We start from the raw sequence: 20,612 nt of genomic DNA, 5'->3' as shown, positions 1-20,612 counted from the left end.
ATTAATATGTTAAATCATTGTTGCTTTATATATTTAAAACTTTAGAGAATATCCCTCTAATTAAATCTGCCTTACCCATTTACTTCCCCCAAAATAAACACCTAGTCGATTGTTCGTGACCACAGTGTGTAGTCCATTACTATTCAGAGTGATAGTGTAGTCAGGTACAAAGGGCTTCCCGAGCCGACCCTTGGTGGATCCAGTTAACAGTCCTCATCCCACCATACTGTATAGAAGCCTTAGGTGGAGGCACTGAAGAGGAGAGAGACATGTCACCATCCCTCTCAGAGTGCTAGGGAAATGGGTGTTATAGTAAGAAGCCGGTTATAAGACTTCCTCTATAGTAAAACAAAAATCCCTTCTTTAAGTCAACATGCCTGGACACGGTCCTGGATTACTGGCTACTAACACTGCAGAATAAGAATGAGAACAAAACCAAATATAAGCGCACAAACCGTGCTACTCACATGATATGAAGCTGTATCTGCTATTGAAGGACTGATTACTTCTTGCCGCAGGGAATCCATCTGTGCTCCGGGAATTAGGGCATAATGACTCGGACTTGTGTTTTTCTCTCCTTTCTTTTTAGATTTCTTCCCAGTGTCTTTTTTGGTGCTTCTCTGCAGCATAAATTCTTCCTGAATTATTTTGTCGTTGCTCATGTACCGGAGTAGAGAACTTTCTGAGCAAAATTGAAAGAAAAACTTCAAGCACCTCAAGTTATTTGGATGAAAAAAAGAGATGCAAATTATATCTAATAAATATATATATATATATATTTATTTTTTCTTATAATACTGCAACACCGGAAAATAAGAATTGTGCTCACTTCACTTCTGGCAATGGTAAATGATACATTGGAAATTTTCATTTATTGTACCCTTTGCTGTATTTACCTGGCAGTTTAAATGTGTTTTAAGTAATAAAATATTCCATCAGAACATTAATATATAGGACCTTGAGAAAATCTACAATGTTGAGAACGATTCTTTCATTTTCCAACCACAATGTGAAGCACATGCTTTACTGAACACTGTGCAGGAGGTTATCAGATTGCGGTGGTTATAGTGTTCAGAACATGCTGTTATATTCATGGCAACTGACATTTCTTTCAGTTCTGGAGTGGATTGTTAGTCTGAAAAATAGCATGTTTAAATGCCAGTGAGTAGTATAACATTACTTTTAAAAATAGACCCACCTTTATAAAACGCTTTCAAATGTCTACACCGTAATGGGTAATTTTAGAACTGGGCTGTTCAAACGATGGCCTGCAGGCCAAATGTAGCTCTCCAAGGCATACCTGTGGCTCTCGATATTCCCGACAACTGCCAAAGATTCTACCAGATGACATTTCTTTTCATTGAAGATAACTGTATTCTCCACTATTTTAGCTATAACTTATTAAGATATACTGTATATTAAGATAAATACACTCTCTATGAAAATGTAAGTGTCTGATCTACATCAACATTTATTTATATACAAGTTCTTATGTTTTATACGGCTAGGGCACACCCTTTCCATGCTGAAAGTTTAATCCAAAAGGGATGTCAGGTGCATGATGTTGGTGGGATCCAATCATTAGAGTATGTTGCATGTGAGCAACTACTTGTGACATAGCTCCTTACTCTGTTATTGTAGATCCCAAGACAAAACACTACTCAGAGTCCTTCAGGAAAAAAAGCTGACTTGCAGGTACAAGCGATTTAAACTACAACATACCATGCAGCACTAAACAAAACAATATACACAAAATTCTAATTCTATCATCTAATATAATATATTGTAAATACAGCTGTCACCTGAGCTGCCAAAATAAGTATGGAGAACAGTTTTGTTGCTTTCTGTTTGACAAATGATCTCCACAAAAAGGTTAGAGATCTTTCTGGGTATTCCACCCTGATCACTTTTCCTTAAGAAGTGAATACACCTGCCAATCAGCTTTCATTGGGAGCTTTCCTCTTCCAACTGATCAGCTGAGATCAATTACCTGAGACTGCCTTAGTCAGGCTCAAGGAAATACTGGCCCAGATCCCTACTTCTTTGTGCACCTTTAATGTCAAGGAATATCAGCCCATCCTTTACTAGGAAAGTTCCACCTCAGGGTCTACTAACTGCACTGTAACACAATGCATACTAACAAAACCTTTAGAAACACTCTGGATCATTTGATTTCTCGCCAGTAGAAGTAAAGGCTACACAATATTATTGCTTCAGAATATCTGCTATCTACTCCGTCACACACTGTAAACAGTCAACCACTAAATATATCCTGTATAAGAGTTTCTTACAAAGTAAAGTACACAGGTTGTGCTTTTCATTAACCAAAATGACACTTATGGTATAGACATTTAAGCTAAATTTGAGCAAATGCAGACCAATCCTTTACTTGAGTGTGGTACTAGAAATTAGAACTTTGAACATCCACATTTTGAATACTCTTGCACAGGGTTACTGATAGTGTTTCCTTACAATAACAATCCCATATAATATCGTCATCACGTATAAGTCTGATTTTTCTGTTTTTTTCACCTTCTATGGTCAATTTTTTGCCTCTGTATATGAAAACCTAACTATTGTGTAAAACTCATCATCCTCGAGGCCACGGCAGACAAGTATACCTCTAACCCTCAAGTGGCTACAGGGATACACTAAAATAGAATGCAATTTTCTCTTCTCTTTACACTTTTTTTTATTCTACTCCATGAACTCTGGATATTGTGCTTTGAAAAATCTATATCATATAACTGTATTAGGATTGTGTTCATCAATGGTACCCTACATAATGTATGCTTTCTGGAGTCATATTTCCAATACTTTAATTTTTACAATACAGCACTACACACTGGCAAAGTATACCATATTTTCTGTCTGCAACAATCAAATAGAAACACTTATTTGGTATTTTAAACCTTATTGAAAATATGTATAATCTTTAATTTCTCAGTTTAAGACAAAAGACTCACCTCTTCTACTGTCGCGTTTCATCTTGCTAGGATCTTCATAGTCCCCAACCCAATTATATTCTACAGGCATAGATATTGGCCGCAACTTACCTAAAGGGTGACAGATTAACATTTAGTTTAAACAACAGTAGGCATAGACAGAGCCAAAATACAAATGATGGGGAAAGTGTTAATATGAGTTCCATCAAATATAAAAGCATATATTAACCATAATCTAAACCTGTGGCCCTCCAGGTTTTGTGAAACTACAAGCCCCAGCATGCTTTGACGGTAGACAACCAGTTGATAGCTGGAAGGGCATGCGGAGACTTGTAGTTTCACAACACCTGGAGGGCCGCAGGTTGGACAGGCCTGATCTAAACCTTTTATCTTGTGGTTTAAGTGTTATCATCTTGAAGGCATTCTCACCTAAAAATGTATTTGCTTAATTGTGCTAGGCATTGCATGTAGAGAGGTGGCGTAAAACTATGAGCAAAAAGGGTTGTGTCTTTCACCTCTTTCCCAGCCCTCTTTGGGTTTCAGATAGAGTTAGACGCATTTGCACAATAAACGTGCATAGGAAAAGACAAACGTAACAAAATGTGTATTTACGTGCGTACGGTCAGCCAAACACATCTCAAAATGCATCCAACTCAAACACAGTAGCCTTTGCAGCAATGTCAGACATAACACCTCATGATATTATTGCCTTATGGTAGCATACGTCATGACACCTTCTCCCATCAGTCCTTTCGCACTCCACCCTATACCCTGTGTGGATGCATTTTCCACTCTCTACCCACTACTGCTACAGCCCTTCGCTAGCCCACCCACCTTCTCCTCTTTCACACTAGGATCTGCATATGAAGCACGCTCCCATCTATTCTTCTCACCCCCCCCTCCACATGCTCCATTAACCCCATCCGTTCTCATCTTCTCCACTCCCTCTCTCTATTGAGGCCTCAGATTTATTCCCCTTCTCCATCAAACATGCTTTTGTCTCGTCATACTCAATCATCTTGAATGGGTTGTTTACAGCCATCTCTCCACCTTTCTCTCCTCTCACTCACTCCTTTACCCACTTCAATCTGAATTTCGGTTTCTTAACTCCACCAAAACCGCCATCACTAAAGTCACAAATTACCTTCTCTCTGCTAAATCTAAAGGACGCTTTACATTCTTCTTCACCTCTCTGCTGCCTTCAATACCAGTGACCCCCACCTCCGTTTTCAAACTCTCAAATCTATAGGCCTCCATAACACTGACCTCTCCTGGTTTTCCTCTTGCCTCTCAAACCGCTCCTCTTCCATCTCCACACCAAACCCCACCTGTCCCCTCTACCCTGTTGGAATTGGAATTCTGTTCCTCCAAGTAAAGGAGACGCAAGTTGCAGATTTGCAAAAATCTTGATACAGACATATGTATAATTTATTTTTTTATACCACTGCACAGTATGAAAAAGTGCATCTTAGGCAAAAGAACAAGCCTGCAATCAACTCTACATGAGCCCCTTTGCCTCATAACCCAGGATATATTCCTAGAAACACCATGACCTGCCCTAGTGATGTCAGACTCATCACTTGCTACCACATCCTGATACAAAGCTATTTTAGGATTTTCAGACATATAATATTGACAGAAGAGTACTAGGAGGAGATGAAGGGATTATGAAACAGACAAAAATAATAACATTATAGTTTCATGGTGAGCTCTGCAAGTGGACTTAGTAACACCTTGATAGAGACTAAAATTAACATATATAACATTTTTTTTTTTGTTTAGAAAAATGCTAAGAATTAATGAGGGCTTGAGTGCCTTAATCTTGGACATATAGTTTAACAGCTATCGCAAAATGCACTAAAGTTTATATGTGCCTCAATTTGTTTATGTAGAGAGCAGACTTTGAAACTAATTATATGAAATATATAAGAAAACTAGGCAGAGCACATTCACTTTTGTAACGTAAACCTATTTTGCTCCAAGTGTATCCTAAATTGGTTCCAGCATCTTCTCTTAGTTGAGGGTGTTATGGTCTAACAGTGAAGACAACCCTATTACTGGATTTGGTAACTTTATGTTCATTGTTTTTTATATTCCAGCTTCATAACTGTTGTCTGTGGAAAGGCACCACGTAATGAGTGTCTAAATATGGGTTGGGTACGTTTTTCCGATGTCCACTACGACATGGAGAAGGCCTACAAAGTAAATCCGAAATTATGAAAAACCGATTGGAAAACAAACAGACTTACCTTAAACCTGACGCTGGAGCACCATGCTGACAGCAAGTGATTCCGATTGGATAAGTGTTCGGCACTGCAGGCTGACATCATCGTGACGTCTGTCAATAGAATTTAAAGCGGAAATGTCGGGTTAAGTGTTTAAACACTTAACCTTAGGGGTCCCATCATTCCTGCTTTAAATTTCTATTGACAGATGTCGCAATGATGTCAGCCTGCAGTGGCGAACACTTCTCAATTCGGAATCACTTGCTGTCAGCATGATGCTCCCATCAGAGATTTCCAGCGTCGGGTTGAAGGTTAGTGTCTTTATTTTCCAATCGATGTTCCATAATTTCGGATTTTCTTTGTAGGGCTTCTCCATGTCGGAATAGTGGTAATTGTAAAAACGATTACCACCGTTAAATAGAACGGTTAAATGTTTGTGATGTACTGTAACAAATATTACCACACATTTTACAAAGAGAGCTACAGGTAACTGTATTGTGTATTAAAACCATGCAACTGTTTTTAACAAATGGAAAGCTCTTCTCAAGAGTGTATGTGAATTATGCTCTTTTCAAAGACAAAGGTGTTAATTAACTTCCCTGCGAAACTAAAATTTGAGAACAAGACAGCACACAAAATAGATACTTAAAATAATGAAAGACTGCATGTTCTTTTGGAAAGCTCAACTGTTATTAAAGAGGATAAATACAATCTGTGAAACCAACAGTAACTACTGTGAGGAGATATTTTCTTAAAGGTTACGAGGAAAGAGGTAATAACATCTTTATATGTTTTTCTATATTACATTAGACTGATTGTTAGCAGAATGCATGCCAAATTTTCATTGATGTCAAAAATAGAATCCATTTAAAATGAGATGGTGTATAGATGCTGTTATAGGCAAGGTAATCACTAGGCATATAAAGCTGCAAATATGTGTTTGTGAATTATTTCATAGTATTAGCTTGGTGTGGCTCAGGTGAACTGTCTCCAGCCGTGGGTTAAAACCTGAAAAGGGGAGGCAATAATTAATGTAAACTCTTCTATTCTTATGGATAAGAAAGCTCCAGACACGTTGACATGACATGAGTAGCAGTTTATGGCATGAGTTGTAAAAACTGAGGACTTTTAAATCAATAACAGGTGGTACCTTTTCAACAGGGGTGGGAGGGGGGTTGTCATAGCAGCTGGAATAAGTGTGAATGAAGGGAAGTAAGAACACCGGTAAATGTCATATCCTATTTTCTCAAGAATCATACTTACAGGAGTCATGTTTGATATGCAAATGAAAGGAAAATTATGACCTGTTGTGTAGAGTCAAACTCAACTTTGTAGAACATTCTGGTAAGAAGTTAGGCCAGTGTAAATAAAGCCTGATTTGAAAGGTGATCGGACAGAGGTCATAAACAACTTATTTGCATTTACACAGACTTTCTGGTATGGACATCTGTGGAAGGAGGGGGGGGGTGGTATGGGTACCTTCATCATGTTTAAAGTATCCTGTAACTAACAAATTTGTTTACTTTTTAGGAGTCAATTTCAGATTGAAAAATGTTCCTTTATTTCATGCCTCTCCAAGCAAGCAGAAACTGATCATTCGTAAGTTATCATTTCTCTTGCTCTATTCCTCTTTATTTTACAAGAAACTATTGTATTATATCATTGCATGTCATTTTGTTAATTGTTTTTTCATCTTAAGGATTGTGGATTTATTTTTCATATTAAAATTATGCTTAATACATTCAGATCTCTGTGTTCTTATGAATGTCAGACTTCGTTTGGTCTTAGAAATAGAGGAGATCATTGGTTTTACAATAACTGTGATGAAAGCAAATTGTGACAGATTAGTTTAAAAGGAGAATCGAAGGTTTCCTGAGTAAGAGTGTCAGCTCTTCACAAAAAAACCTTGGTGGTGGCATAATTAGTAAGGCAAAATTAGTGTGTGGCATAGACAGGAAAAAATTTACTAATTTTTAAGCTGACTATGTGGTTCAGGTGAGCGCTAGAGATTGTGACAACTGTTTTTTGTGTTGCAAAATTACATGTAAAAAAGAAAAAGGATGAAAAACCATTATTGTTGTTGATGGTTAATGGGGAGGTAACCTCTGCATTCCCCAAAGCAGACAATGGGACATTCAGATAATAGAGAAGTCTTGTGACTGTTAGATAGAATTGTGCCATAGGATACATGGGGAAAAGTGAGGATTCAGAACTCTTTAAATGTGCCAATGCCCGCTATAGATTTGAACATTGAATTCCCCACTGAGCATGAATTATGAGCAGTCATGTAAAGGTGGTCTTTTCAGGAAACACAATCTGCAGTAAACTTGTGATCATAGGGTACCTTCCTTCCCCGTAGCAGTAGTCATACAGAACATGTTTAAATGTGATAACTTAAGTAGTCCAGCTTGGCATAACCATGATCGCATGATTAAATATCAGTAAGTAGTTTGTTACGCTGCTTTGTATATATTGTAAGCGTTGGTTACGGAGGGTTATTTACTAAAACTTCTCAAAGGTAAAAACCTGCATTAAAAGTATAGTAATCAACCAAACATTGGCTTTCATTGTCTAACCTGCAGTAGAGAGATAAAAAAAACTTATAGCTGATTGGTTGATATGTTTTTAGTGTCTCTTTGCACCATCGAGCAGCAGCAGTAAATAGCCCTCAGTATACACAACATTAAGAAGTTTGAAATGTTACTGTTTTGCATAAATGAAAAGCAAAAAAGTGTTTTAAGAGACTTCTACTTCACAGTTTCATATTTCTTGGTGATGAAAAGCAACAGTTGCTTTTCAATTATGCAATCATGAGTCAAATTCATTGGTCCAAAACAAGGGTCAGGTACCACTAAACTGAAGGAATACAACGCGAAGAAACAGCATTTAGAAGCTTGTTTGTAAAACCGACAATATAAGAATAAATTCATATCAAAAGATCCAAAACACAAACTTATGCTCATGCTATCTTCTTGACAATACTGTAATGACTACCATATGTGGGAGTGCTTTCCCTCCGACCTTGCATGCTGGCCCTTCCTTTGTCATATTCATAGCAATACAGGATTGCGTCTTCTTCCACAACGTTGAAACGCTTCCTGTACTCCTGGTCCAGAAAGGAGTTTGGAGACTCTGATCCTTTTGATACCGGTTTTCCAACAATGTGTCGGCTGACATCCTCACACGGCAAGTTTCCTTTCTCATCTCTGAAAGAAGAAAGAATAGGAAAAAAAAAAGGTTTTCTAAATGTGTCAAATAACAGTGCACAATAAATCAATTAAAAAAAAAAGAAGCTTATTAAAAACCAATGTCGTATTTATTTTAAAAAGCCTTAAAGAGTGACCTCTATAAAATGCAATATGAGTAACAGTTGTGCTCATCATTGACTACTAGACGGTGAGAGTAGCATTGAGGCTTTTTGGCGAGTATGGTTGTTTTGAGATATTTTTGTTGACTAAAAGCATGTTGAGCTTTCTCCATAAAGAGGGTGATGATTAACATTTGGCATGTCTAAATGCAGCGGACACCATCAATGAAAATTTTGAATCATTATCTATTTACTATATATAGCGCCAAAAAGTAGGCAGCAGTGTAAGGAGAATATTTTTCTCTGCCTCATTGGAGCTTACAGTCTAAATTACCAACACACACACAAAGTGTTTGCATAAAACAAAAATAAACCTCTCTGATTTTGTTTATTTTTTGCAGGATAGTGAAAAACTGCACTTGATTGAAACAGCCATGCACCCACCCCATCCAGCCCAGTGTCCAGCTAAATGCAATTGTATATGTGATCTCATTAATAAAGGCCATGCTGTCCATTGAAATACAGTAGAATGTGCTAGTACATATTTCTTTGTGGTGGCAAATACTGACATTAGTTGAACTGAAAGAATGAAGAGGAAGATTTTCAAAATGTTGATTGATCAGAAGTCAGATTGCATGTTACAATTGTTATTATTACGGATGTAGCATGTGGCTGAATTTGCTGCCATTGGGTAGCCCATGCAGTACGATTTCTCCAATCATAACGTAAACACCAACTATTCATGAGTTATACTTGCAATATCATGGCAACCCCAAGGATTTTTGCTGCCAATAATAAATAATTACAAAATATAATTTTAAATGAATGAATCGGCAACATTTATGATCAAAGCAAAGGTAACTTTCCAAAACATAGCTGAATAGTGGAGAACAACATGCAACTGACAATTATCTCTATGCCCCGTCTCCCAACTGTCAGCCATTACCAAAGCTTGACAGCCCAGGCTGGTTTCCACTATAACAGGGAGACTACAAGTATGGGGAGGGTTTGGTGCAAAATACAGCAAAAAAAATAAAAAAGAACACACACATTGTCCCCGTTCCAAGAGGATACCAGCTCTGTACAGGTTGTGTGTGCCAGAGCAATGAACAAGACCGGGACCCATGGAGTGGCAATTTTCCCACCGCAGTGATAGCAGTATTATGGACAGGGGTCCCTAAAACCCCTTCTCTGCTAAAAGAGTAAAGATTAAACACACAAACATTTTTAAAGTCAAGTTTATATTAAAGAACAAAACACTCACTTTAATTAATTTGAAATAAAACAAAACATAAGCACCCACTCCTTACTAGGGATGTTCACTGACCCCCGTGTTTTGGTTCTGTATTTTTTTAAAAAATAGTTGCTAAAAAATACTAAAATCACATGAATTGATTCTTTTTTGTTCCTACATTATTATTAACCTCAATAACATTAATTTCTAGTTATTTCAAGTCAATTTTGGCCAGGTGACAAGAACCCCTCCTGTTTCTGTATGAGCAATGGCATTGAGCAATGGCAAATGGAGACTGACAAGAACACTGCTACTCCTGTTTCTGTGTGAGCAATGGCTGTGGATCTGCTGGGGAGGGAGGTACTTATGGAATCCAAAACTCACAAAAATCCGACAACGCAACAATGATGTTTTGCCTCGATTCAGATCCAAGGAAGTGGGAATGTGCTGTGTCGGCTCAGTACTTGGATTGGCGATGTTCGTGGGGGTTCGGTTTTCAGAAAACCGAGCCTGAGCATCTCTACTCCTTACGAATGGGTGTTGATAAATGATGAACCCGGATTATCACCAGCCAGTTCCAAGCTTTTTCCCATACTGGCTGCTTGTGATTGGTTGTCAATGAAGAAAGTCCATAGATGGCTAATCATTTAGTAGCTGTCAATAGGGAGCAAGATTCCTATGGGGATTGCTTTGTGGCTGTTCTCTTTGGACTACAATAATTTCCATTGATTTCCATTGGATGAAGACATTTCTTTTAATATTTTATATATTTTTAATATATGGGCCTTTGGGGTATTTGCAGTGTTAAAACAGAAAGGGGTAGAGGTACCTCTCTATGTCTATTGCTCAAACAGAAGCCCAATAGAATATGAAAAAAAAACATTTTGACAAGACAAAAGGGAAATATAAACAGTCAAGTTAGCCCTGAATTAAAGGAGGCTTTCTACTCTTGCACAATGCTCTTTAGAGAGGCAAAACCCCCACACCCAGTTCTCCACTGTTACAGGAATACAATAGTTGTATGTGCTCTTAACACTAGCTAAAGACAACAATAGTGTGGACTTTATTATTATGTTTAGGGATGTTTCTCTGAGTCAGGTTTATGACTGAATTAAGTTATGTACCAAGAAATAGTGCTGAAGAAATAGTGTGATGATATGGGGTCAATCTGAAACCATACTCCATCTGCAGACAGGACTTCTTCCCTTCCTAGCCCCACTGCAAGAAAGAAAAGTTTGTAACTGTAACAAACCTGTTAAGAATTGTATTTCCTTTTGGAGGTAATAAGACAGTCCCCAGATTTAATTTTCCAAACTTGGCATGCTTCCTAATATTTTTCTGTTTTAATCCCATTTTATTTTATTTGCGTCTTGTAAAACTGCACTTACAGTATGTCATTTTTTAGTTTATAATATTTTTGGTATAAGCACTAACTATATCATCTCAGAATGTCAAGATTGTAATTGAGCTCTGCTTTAGAATCTAGAAGCATGGTATAGTGGATCTAGGGGGTATATATATATATATATATATCCACTTACACCATGGACAACATGATAGTGTGAAGCCTTGACACAAGAGGGTGAATTCAGTTCAGTGCGAGTCCTAGGGGACCTTTTGAAAAAGATGGTCATAGATGAAACTAGTACAATGGACGAAACAGGCTCATCTCATCATAATTAACCCATCATCAAAAAATACATTTACATTTTAATGTTGCTGTACTCTGCAAACTTATGGATTCTCTAGATTACTAAGATGCTAAAACATTCTGTGCTCATTTCAGTCAGTGATTCACAGGCTGATGCTCTGTATATAGACAGAGGAGAAAGAGAAGTAAAAATATAATGCCCTATGCCATGCAAAAAAATGTTGGCATTTTTTAATAAATATATTTGATACAAAATTAGTAAACTAAAATATTAAACTAAAATGTGCCATAGATGTCCCGTATGCAGTTTGTATGTATGCAACTCAATACAGAGAATTCTCTTTAACAGCTAAACAGTAATGTCTTCCCACAATAATATTCATTCAGCAAAGTCTACATTCGAAGACTATGCTACAGTAAATATAACAAGGCCCTTGCTGTTGATTTGTGCATTAGATTATTTACAGTTATTATATGGATGGATGAGTGTTTGGAGGAGGAAATTACATGGTCTTTCAACCATTCATTATGTCTGTTTGCTGTAGGGGTAAATGTTTGCTAAGTGGTAATATATCTGAAAAGTTTTCTTCAACAGAATAGCATAGGCAAAATAAGGTCTGTAGAAACTGAAATACTTATTTTATATTAATAGATTAAATTACTCTTTCATATTGACAAGTTTTTATTTGTGCCCTAAACTTCCTACTAAATAACAAAACAACACAGGTCCCATTACTGCACCCCCATGTTTTTGCAAGTTGGAGAAAAAAGAACTTATTATATATTATAATTAAAGTTACATAGCGCTTTCATACTCTATAGCACTTTACAATTGGGGACAAACACAGTAATAAAACAAGACTGGGTATTAACAGACACACAAAGCGTTAAGAGGGCTCTGCTAGCTATAATTTAAGTTTTTATGATAAAAAAAAATATGGATGGAGTATAATTCACAGATTCTTATAAATCCAAAATCTGAAACTATTTTTTTGTTTCACTATACTTCATTACACAAGGACACTCTAATTGATGTAAGGAAGAATTACATTAAGTTAAAAAGAATAACCAAAAGCTAATTGTAGTCTCCTGGAAAATGATAATTCCATTTTTTTAACCTTTAACAACAAGGCCTATTTGTCACTCCTCTCCTAGAGAGGGAGAAGTAATACCCCAGGGAGTCAGCAACAGGTTGCAGACAAGGTTAAATCCCCTATGGGTTTCCCGTACAGCACACAAACATACAGGTGCACCACAATGGTGTAATTGATCTGTTGTGTCTGTGATTAGTTTGAAGTGTTTAAGTGGAGGATAAAACACTGCCTGTTCATGTGGGCAGGGTGACCGATGACAGAGTGTGACCGGTGGTTCTTAACTTTTATTTATAAGGCGCCACAAAGTGTCTGCAGTGCCATACAGGGATAAATAGTAGGACAGTACAAGGTATAACATTATGGCACAAAAAACAAGCATCACAATAACTCAAGTAGCTCAGCGCACAGCTAATAAGAAAGGATGAGGTAAAGACAGCCCAGCAGGAAGTCTGCTGTGCCAAAGAGAGGGGACATAGCTAACAGATAAGAGCAACTGAAAAGGTGCAGAGAAAAGCAGGAGTGGAGTCAGAGGGCAGAAGGCACAAGTAGTATGAGGGCAGAGTAGCTGTAGAGCAGAGTTAAAAGTGGTGGAAACAGGAGGAGAGAGAACCCTGCTCAGAGGAGCTTACAATCTAAAGGGAGGGGCGGACAAACAGAGGACACAAAGGTGAAATGGGGACAGGGTCAAACGGAGCAAGAAGGGAGAAGAAAGGGAGAGAGGGAGAGGAAGCCTCCAGGTAGGTAGTTAGGCAGATGACTGGAAGGCTTTTAAGAAGAGGTGTGTTTTTAATGCCTGTATGAAACTGTTAAGAAGTTTTGATAGCATGGGGGATTGTTCCAATGGAGGGAGGCAGCACGGGAGAAGTCTTGAATACGTGAGTGAGAGGAGGTAAACAGAGGGGAAGAGAGGTGACGGTCGTTAGCCAATTGCAGTGGGCGGGAAGGGGTGTGAATAGATAGAAGGTTGGACATGAAGGGAGCAGTGGAGTTGGTGAGGGCCTTGTATGTGAGGGTGAAGAGCTTATAAAGGATTCTGTAGGGGAAGGTGAGCCAGTGAAGGACATGGTAGAGGGGGACACAGATGTGGAGCAGCAAGAAAGGAAGATGAGTCTAGCAGCAGCATTAAATATAGAATGAAGAGGAGCAAGATGAGTTGGGGGAGGCCAGTGAGGAGAAGGTTATAGTAGTCCAACCCAGAGATGACCAGGGAGTGGATTAGAGATTTGGTGGCAAGAAAATAGCTGGGGGTTGAGTATACAGCGCAGGATCTTTGCCACAGTGAAATCTTTTATTTTACTGCATGTTCTGAATTTGTTATGCTGCACATAAGCAGTTGTTAAACATTAATGTAACTGTCTTAGTTTTAGAAGGCAAATGCATGATTTGTTTTATAAACAAATTTAAAGGTATTATTTTTACTATGATGGATTTTAAATCACTATTGGATCATACCTGGGAGTGTAGGGTTCAGCAGGAGGCGGAGGGATGAAGAGATCTTGAAGTGCAGAACTGTCCCTTTTAGTAGGTGTGCTGATTGTGCTTGATGGAGTAGCAGCACCGCTTGTTGGGCTCCTTGGAATAAGGGGCTACAATAAAAAAAAATATACATATATATATAGATATATATATATATATATATATATATATATATATATACAAACAAACAAATATTGATCATTCACAATCTAATACCATTAAATTAAAATTTTTCCATGAAGGTTTTTAAAGTAATACTATGCTTGCTCTTCATACTAACTGCCAGAGTTAGATAGAAACACATGAACAGGAAATGCTATCTTAATGGAAATTATTTCAACTGGCATATGCAGGATAGAGGTCATAAAAACGGCACAATATTAAAGACTGGAGGAATTATTGGACTTTATAGGCTAAGTTACAGGGTAGCTAATGGATTGTACAGCTTAGTTTGATTGGCATTTGCAGCATACGGTTTTTGGCAAAAAAATATTTGTTTTTGGGGTTTTTTTTTTAAAAAAGAATACAATATACATTATTGAAAGTGGTGAAAACCTAAAAAAAAATAGCAGTAGTGTAGGAGAATGTGAGGGGGTATGAGACTGACGAGTTCAGTGTTAAGAAGCAATTAACGTTTCCATGCTAATGATCTCACAATCCTCAACACCTTTAGGGAAGAATGGAACACTCAAATTTGTCACTTTTTCAATTGAGCATCATGACCAAACTACAGAAGATTATGTTGGTAGAAATGTTTTGGAAGCCAATAGGTCTGTGTACTCGCTTATCAATTTATCTGACCACCACCTTCCTCAACTTGCCCTAGCCAAGCTTTGTTGTTGATTGCACGTCGTGTTCTTCCTTCGTTGGCTTGTTGTTACTTCTAGCCCCATGTAAATGAACTTTGGCATAATGGCCAGCAAATGTGACCAGACCTTTGCATTACATAAATTTCAAAGTGAAATAATTGAAATAAACTATAAAACAAAGAGTGTGATGAATATTTGAGTTATTGGGAAGTGGGTGATGTAAATGTAGTTAGAAGCTGTACAGGCTTTGTATGCATGTGTAAGTGGTATTACTAATTTTGGTTATGTGGCTGAAGAAGTTTTGAAAATATAAATACTTGTATAACCGTTTTATTTATTGGCAAAAGTTTACTAAAAAAAATTAGGTTTAAACTGAGTTTTAATGAGTAAAGTAATGAATTATTGATAAGAAGAGGAGGACATTTCTACATGACAAAAATGAGTATGCGCACATCATTTATAAATGTAATCGGAAAATTACAGAAACTAAACAATTAACTTCAATACTCTACATCACAAATTGATTTATGAGAAGGATAGGATGTATCTACCCTACTTTCATCCAAAAAAGGCCAACTCTCCAACTGTAATGATTTTAGGGAAAGGTCAAAAAACAAACATGAACAATAATGAGCTAGACAGAAAAAAACAAGCGGGGGGAGTAAGAAGCCCCTGCTACCAGAAAATAATGGATTGTCAAGAAGAACAGAGACCATAGGGGAGGACAAAAAAGTAGATAATATAGAGAGAGATGACAACACTCCAGATTATCAATCTTACTGATAGAGTAAGAAACAAAACTAAAATTAAAGTCCTGAAGAGGGGATTATCTTATTCAGAAATTGATTTGAATGGGAAAAGAACACCGACATGTTCGCCCAAAAATTATTGCTACATAAATTGTTACACTGCTGATTTGAGAAGGACAGAGGGAGACTATAGAACAATATTTAGAGATTCTCAATCAGAATTTCCTCAATTTAAAATGGACTATGGGCATGAGTCAAAATCAGTTAATTTTCTAGATCTCTGTACCCTAGTTTGTACAAGTATTATCACAATAATAGATATATATAGAAAAGAAACCGCTACCAATAGAATCCTCCACTACACGAGCTCACAACGCCACCCCACTTTGAGGGGAGTCCCCAAAAGGTGAATATCTCAAAACTAGGAGGCATTGTTTGAGTGAGAAAAGATTTGATAAAAGAGTAGGAGAACTGAGATCAAGATTGAGTACCAGGGGATATAGCATACACTTGATCAAGAAAGCACATCAATCGCCCAAAACACCCAAAAGATTTTCAATTTTTAACCTTTCCTAAAAAGAAAATGATATGGTAAGAAATGGTAGTAATAATAATAATAATAATATGGTAGGGACGATAATCTAAGATTTGTTAAAACAGTTTGCAAAAAAGAAGATGGAGAGAGCAAAAGAATTTTGCAGAAACATTGGCATGCACTTCAAATTGACCCGGATTTATCCAAGATCATTGGTGAACATGTATGAATAAGTTAAAGGAGATTGTGTAATCTCAAAGACATCCTTGTACATAGCAATTTTTACTCAGAACTGCTGTACAATAATAAGAGCAAAGGCTTCTACAAATGCCTCATCTGCCAATACACCAAACAGGTGAAAAAACATGAGGATAAATACGCACACACTTGGAAGATCAGAGAATTCATCAACTTTATGACCCAAGCGGCGGTGTATAGCTTGACTTCTAGTAATATGAAGTATGTGGGCAAATCCAAAAAGGATGTTTATACAAAGATTACTGCTTTGTTCGAAACACCAGAACAGATCAAATTTTAAATTCTAACACCATTTGTAAAAAAAATTCTAAATGTACATTGTAGTGAAACAAGATATTAATATCACCCTAACCAGCCTGCCCCTAATTTCTCACAAAATGTGGATTATAGCATGTACTTTTTATAGCCCTTGCTTTTGTTCCCCAGCCCAACAGAGTACAAATGCAGTGTCTAATTACATGTGGACAAGGGGATATTGTAGCTCATTGTAAATATGTATACTGTGTACTGTATATTGATGATGTGGCATTGAGGTTGTTATTCATTGTCCGTAAAGTGAAACCAGGGGGGTTATGGGTAGGGATCAGGTTGCGAGATACAGGTGAGGGGGAGGCTAATTAGTGTCCATTGTTCTCTCAAGACTACTCCAGACATTTGGTCTAAAATCTGGGAGGGGAGTTTCTGTGTAAATTAGATTCATGGAAGGTGTAGTGTAGCTGGTTTTCAGTTTTTCGTTCTCTACCAATGGACTACAGCTGCAGCTAAGAGAAGAACTCCATGGGCCTTTAAGTCAGGACATCAAGGTGACTGTAGCTCCTTAAGCTAGTGGTGTAAGGGACAGATGATGAGGTAAACCTGCCTGGCATAGGAAGGCACCCGTGGGTGGCCAGCCAGAGTGAAGTGGATAGAATTGGGCCAGAAAACCTGGTATCTTCACATACATCATGGTAATCCCAAGAGGTAATGGCATTCACAAAGGAGAGGGTCCATTTGAACATAAGAGGTGGTGATATTGACAAGGAACTATTAAGAAGAGATGCACTTTTCATTTTATTGATAAACATCACCTCACCTCATGGAATCAATAATAATTATTCAGTTTTCTTAGGATAGATTAATATTTACTACGCACAAGATGTATGTATTTTCTGATCATATGAGAAACATACACTCAAAGTATATTATATTCAAAATTAAAACAAGGTGAAATTGATTAGAGATAGTAGGTTATATTGATTGAAAACAACAAAAAGAAAACATTATATCCCTCCAATTCATAGGTCATGTATACACAGAGATAACACAGTGGGCCTGAATCATTAAGGAGAGCAAGGCAAAAAAAGGGATACATTTGATCCTGGACAAAACCATGCAAGGGGTGCAAATTATTTTACTATTTTGCACACAAGTTAAATACTGGCTGCTTTTTTCATATAGCACACAAATACTTGATGGCTTTATTTTTACACTGAAATTGAAAGTTGATCTAGGACATGCCCTATCCAAACTAAATCTGTCCCCACATTTTAAATTTACCTCCCCTTCTGTGATATTATTCAGAGACTAGTATATCTTTTGTAATTAATAATAATTAGCCCCACAACATAATCTAAGTGACTGTATTTTCTTATATTGAGCAGCTATCACTTCAGTAATGCTGCAAGCTTCTCTGTTGGGCTTGGATTTTCACAGTGTCAAGAATTATACAGATTCACCAAAGCAGAGTAACGTATTATTTTTTGTATGCACTAGTCCAGTATCATGACATAACTCACATGTTTTACAAATTTGTAATCAATTATTAAGTCTCACTATATAATTTGATGAGTTTATTTTCTTACACTGAGTAGTTATCAGTTTGCATTTTTAATTGTTTCCTTATTGGATCTGAAAATGTATGGTATTAGGATACTGCACAATTTCACTAGTATAAATGAACAGCAATAGGTCATTTTCTATATCAATCACAGTGGGATTTTTTTTTCTTAATGTACATATTTATATAATTGCTAGAGCATGGATAGTTTTGGGATTGCCCACACAACACATATTGCTCCATATACATATATTAAATTATGCTATTGAACATAAATAGTTTGGATATTCTACATATTTATTCACAGGAATTTTGTATTGGAATGGATATGAGCACTTTGTTCTTAGAGGTTGCACACTGATCATATATGTTCCCCACAAATGAAAAGCAATGCTTAATTGAAAGATACAAGGCCTTACTATATAAATTTGAGGCATAGATTCATTTTGGAATCATCATACTACAATATGTCCCTGTAACAAAAAATGTGTCAAACATATGTAATCGTATATATACATTATTTAAATGTCATGAGACTGGGACAAGAATGAGTACTTGTTTGTTTAATTAGTTTCACCAACGCCATGATCGTCCAAATGTTAGAATAATGTTTCAGTCCTGTCTGTTTTAAAATGCTCGGACTCCCGCTAGTTGGGTTGATCCGTGTACAAGCTAAGAAGCTTAGCCCGTATCTGTCTATGCAGGGACAGCAAAATTCAATATGAAAATAAATGAAAATTAGGCGACACAAATCTAGCGGATAGAGTGGATTTACTTTCATCAACTCGGATTAGCGCTGGCAGTAACATGGGCGCTGAGTCTAAAGAGCCCCCAGTTTTTGCCAGGGACCCCGCGAGGTGGTTAGGAATTTGCTGCAGATAGGTTCGCAGGTCGCGGCCCTCTCCACTGCCTCCAGGAATGACAAGCTGGTATCAAAGTGTAACAAGAGACTGGTCAACGTAGCCAGAACTGGTACACAAATGTACTGCAGGGTGCCAAATAATGTAACATAAGAAGTGTCAGAACAAGCAGGTTCAGAAACAAACAAGAGCTTAAACAAAACCAAACAACAAGCAGAAGAGAGGTCAGGAACGGTCCAGGTCAGAACTCACAGAGATTGGACGCAAGTAGTACTGGAACGCTGGAGTAAAGGTTTGGGGGCCTGTGCACGGAGCAGATTTAAATAGCTGAACTGATAAATAGGGCGGGTCCCAGGTCAGAACACATGATCACAGGTACAGAGCTCTTGAAGGGCCATATGCATTTTGTTGGATAAAGTATTGTTATGGCTCAAGGTTCTGTGTCTGGAGCTGAAGGAAGAGTAGAGGGAGCGTGTAGGACAGTGGGTTTGAAAAGTAACAGCCAGACTCCAATGTGTGACATTAGGGTTGTGCAAAGCACAGAAAACATCTCAATAGAACAGGATACCCCAATTAGTTACTCACAATGGCAAGAATCTGAGAAACACCTTGATTTATTTAGCGCTTTGAACAGTGTGCTGTATATAGCTACTTTACAGTGGAGATTTAATTCAGTATGATGTGTCTCGAGAACACTCAACCGAGACACATTGCACAGATATTGGAGCTGAAATCTCCGATCATTTCTTCCTCGCACTCCATAGAAGGCCTGCTATAAATGATTTATAATTCTGTACTATGTCATGAACTACCATGGCAACAATGGCTTTGGAACTCCAGTCTGCTCTGTATACTGTAAAATCTCCCCTTTCTTTCTCCCCCATGTGCCTCCACATGACATGACGAGAGCTGTGAGTGTGTCTGTGTAACTGGCAGCCATATTTTGTAACCTCTAGAGAGACTTTGAAAAGGAGATCATGATGCATAGAAGAACAGCTAGGAAAATTCAGATGCACTTATCTTGCCATTTACAATATAAAATAAACATTATGGGCCCCATTAATGTTGAAACGTAAATGCGGATACGTGCAGTATTTTGCGTAAAACTGCACTGCGTACGCTTAGAAAAGGACTATGCGCCAGTGAACGCAAGTACATACAATTCACCTTTGAACTTAAAGGACACTTCAGACAGTCTACAATTAAGATGTGCAAAATTGGGTTGCAGTATAAGCAGGGATATGCCTATGCAGACATAAATTGAGGCTCCTGAATCAGACAGTCTGTTTTGGGGTATTTCAAAAGGAGCACACGAGAGAGAAAAATTAGAACTATAGATACTGATGCAAGTAAAAAGACAAATGGTAGAAAACATACAACATAAATATAATAAAAGAAAAATGACAATAAATTACACAGCTATTCTAGAATAAAATGTGCATACATTTGAACTTATACATTATTACAAAGCACATAAAAGGCTTCCATACTCTGAAATTTAAGCTTATTTTCAGGTACTGTATCTAAATCCAATCAACCATCAATCACATTATTGTGACCTAACCATCAACCAACATTCCGGGTTTACCTATCCTTCTCAACATACAAGTGCTTACACAATCTTTCTGGTTCCAATGTCCCTACAATATCAGT

General features: G+C 37.4%; 1 protein-coding gene across 5 annotated transcripts in view; it reads right to left on the bottom strand.

Annotated features, from left to right (window-relative positions):
* Positions 1-20,612, bottom strand: part of CNKSR2 (connector enhancer of kinase suppressor of Ras 2) — a 273,911-nt gene that overhangs the window by 109,836 nt on the left and 143,463 nt on the right. For 4 of the 5 annotated variants that reach the window (XM_075196557.1, XM_075196560.1, XM_075196562.1 and 1 more), the window contains 4 exons: positions 13,909-14,042; positions 8,165-8,376; positions 2,967-3,056; positions 468-682 (listed from right to left, as the gene is read on the bottom strand). In XM_075196557.1, the coding sequence (XP_075052658.1) occupies positions 468-682; positions 2,967-3,056; positions 8,165-8,376; positions 13,909-14,042 (651 nt within the window). The remainder of the gene's footprint in view (positions 1-467; positions 683-2,966; positions 3,057-8,164; positions 8,377-13,908; positions 14,043-20,612) is intronic. The other variant, XM_075196558.1, reaches the window with a different exon arrangement.

This window comes from Mixophyes fleayi, chromosome 2 (assembly GCF_038048845.1).
Source record: "Mixophyes fleayi isolate aMixFle1 chromosome 2, aMixFle1.hap1, whole genome shotgun sequence".
Taxonomy (NCBI): domain Eukaryota; kingdom Metazoa; phylum Chordata; class Amphibia; order Anura; family Limnodynastidae; genus Mixophyes; species Mixophyes fleayi.
The sequence above is the reverse complement of the archived record's forward strand: the minus strand, read 5'-3'. Positions and strand labels throughout refer to the sequence as shown.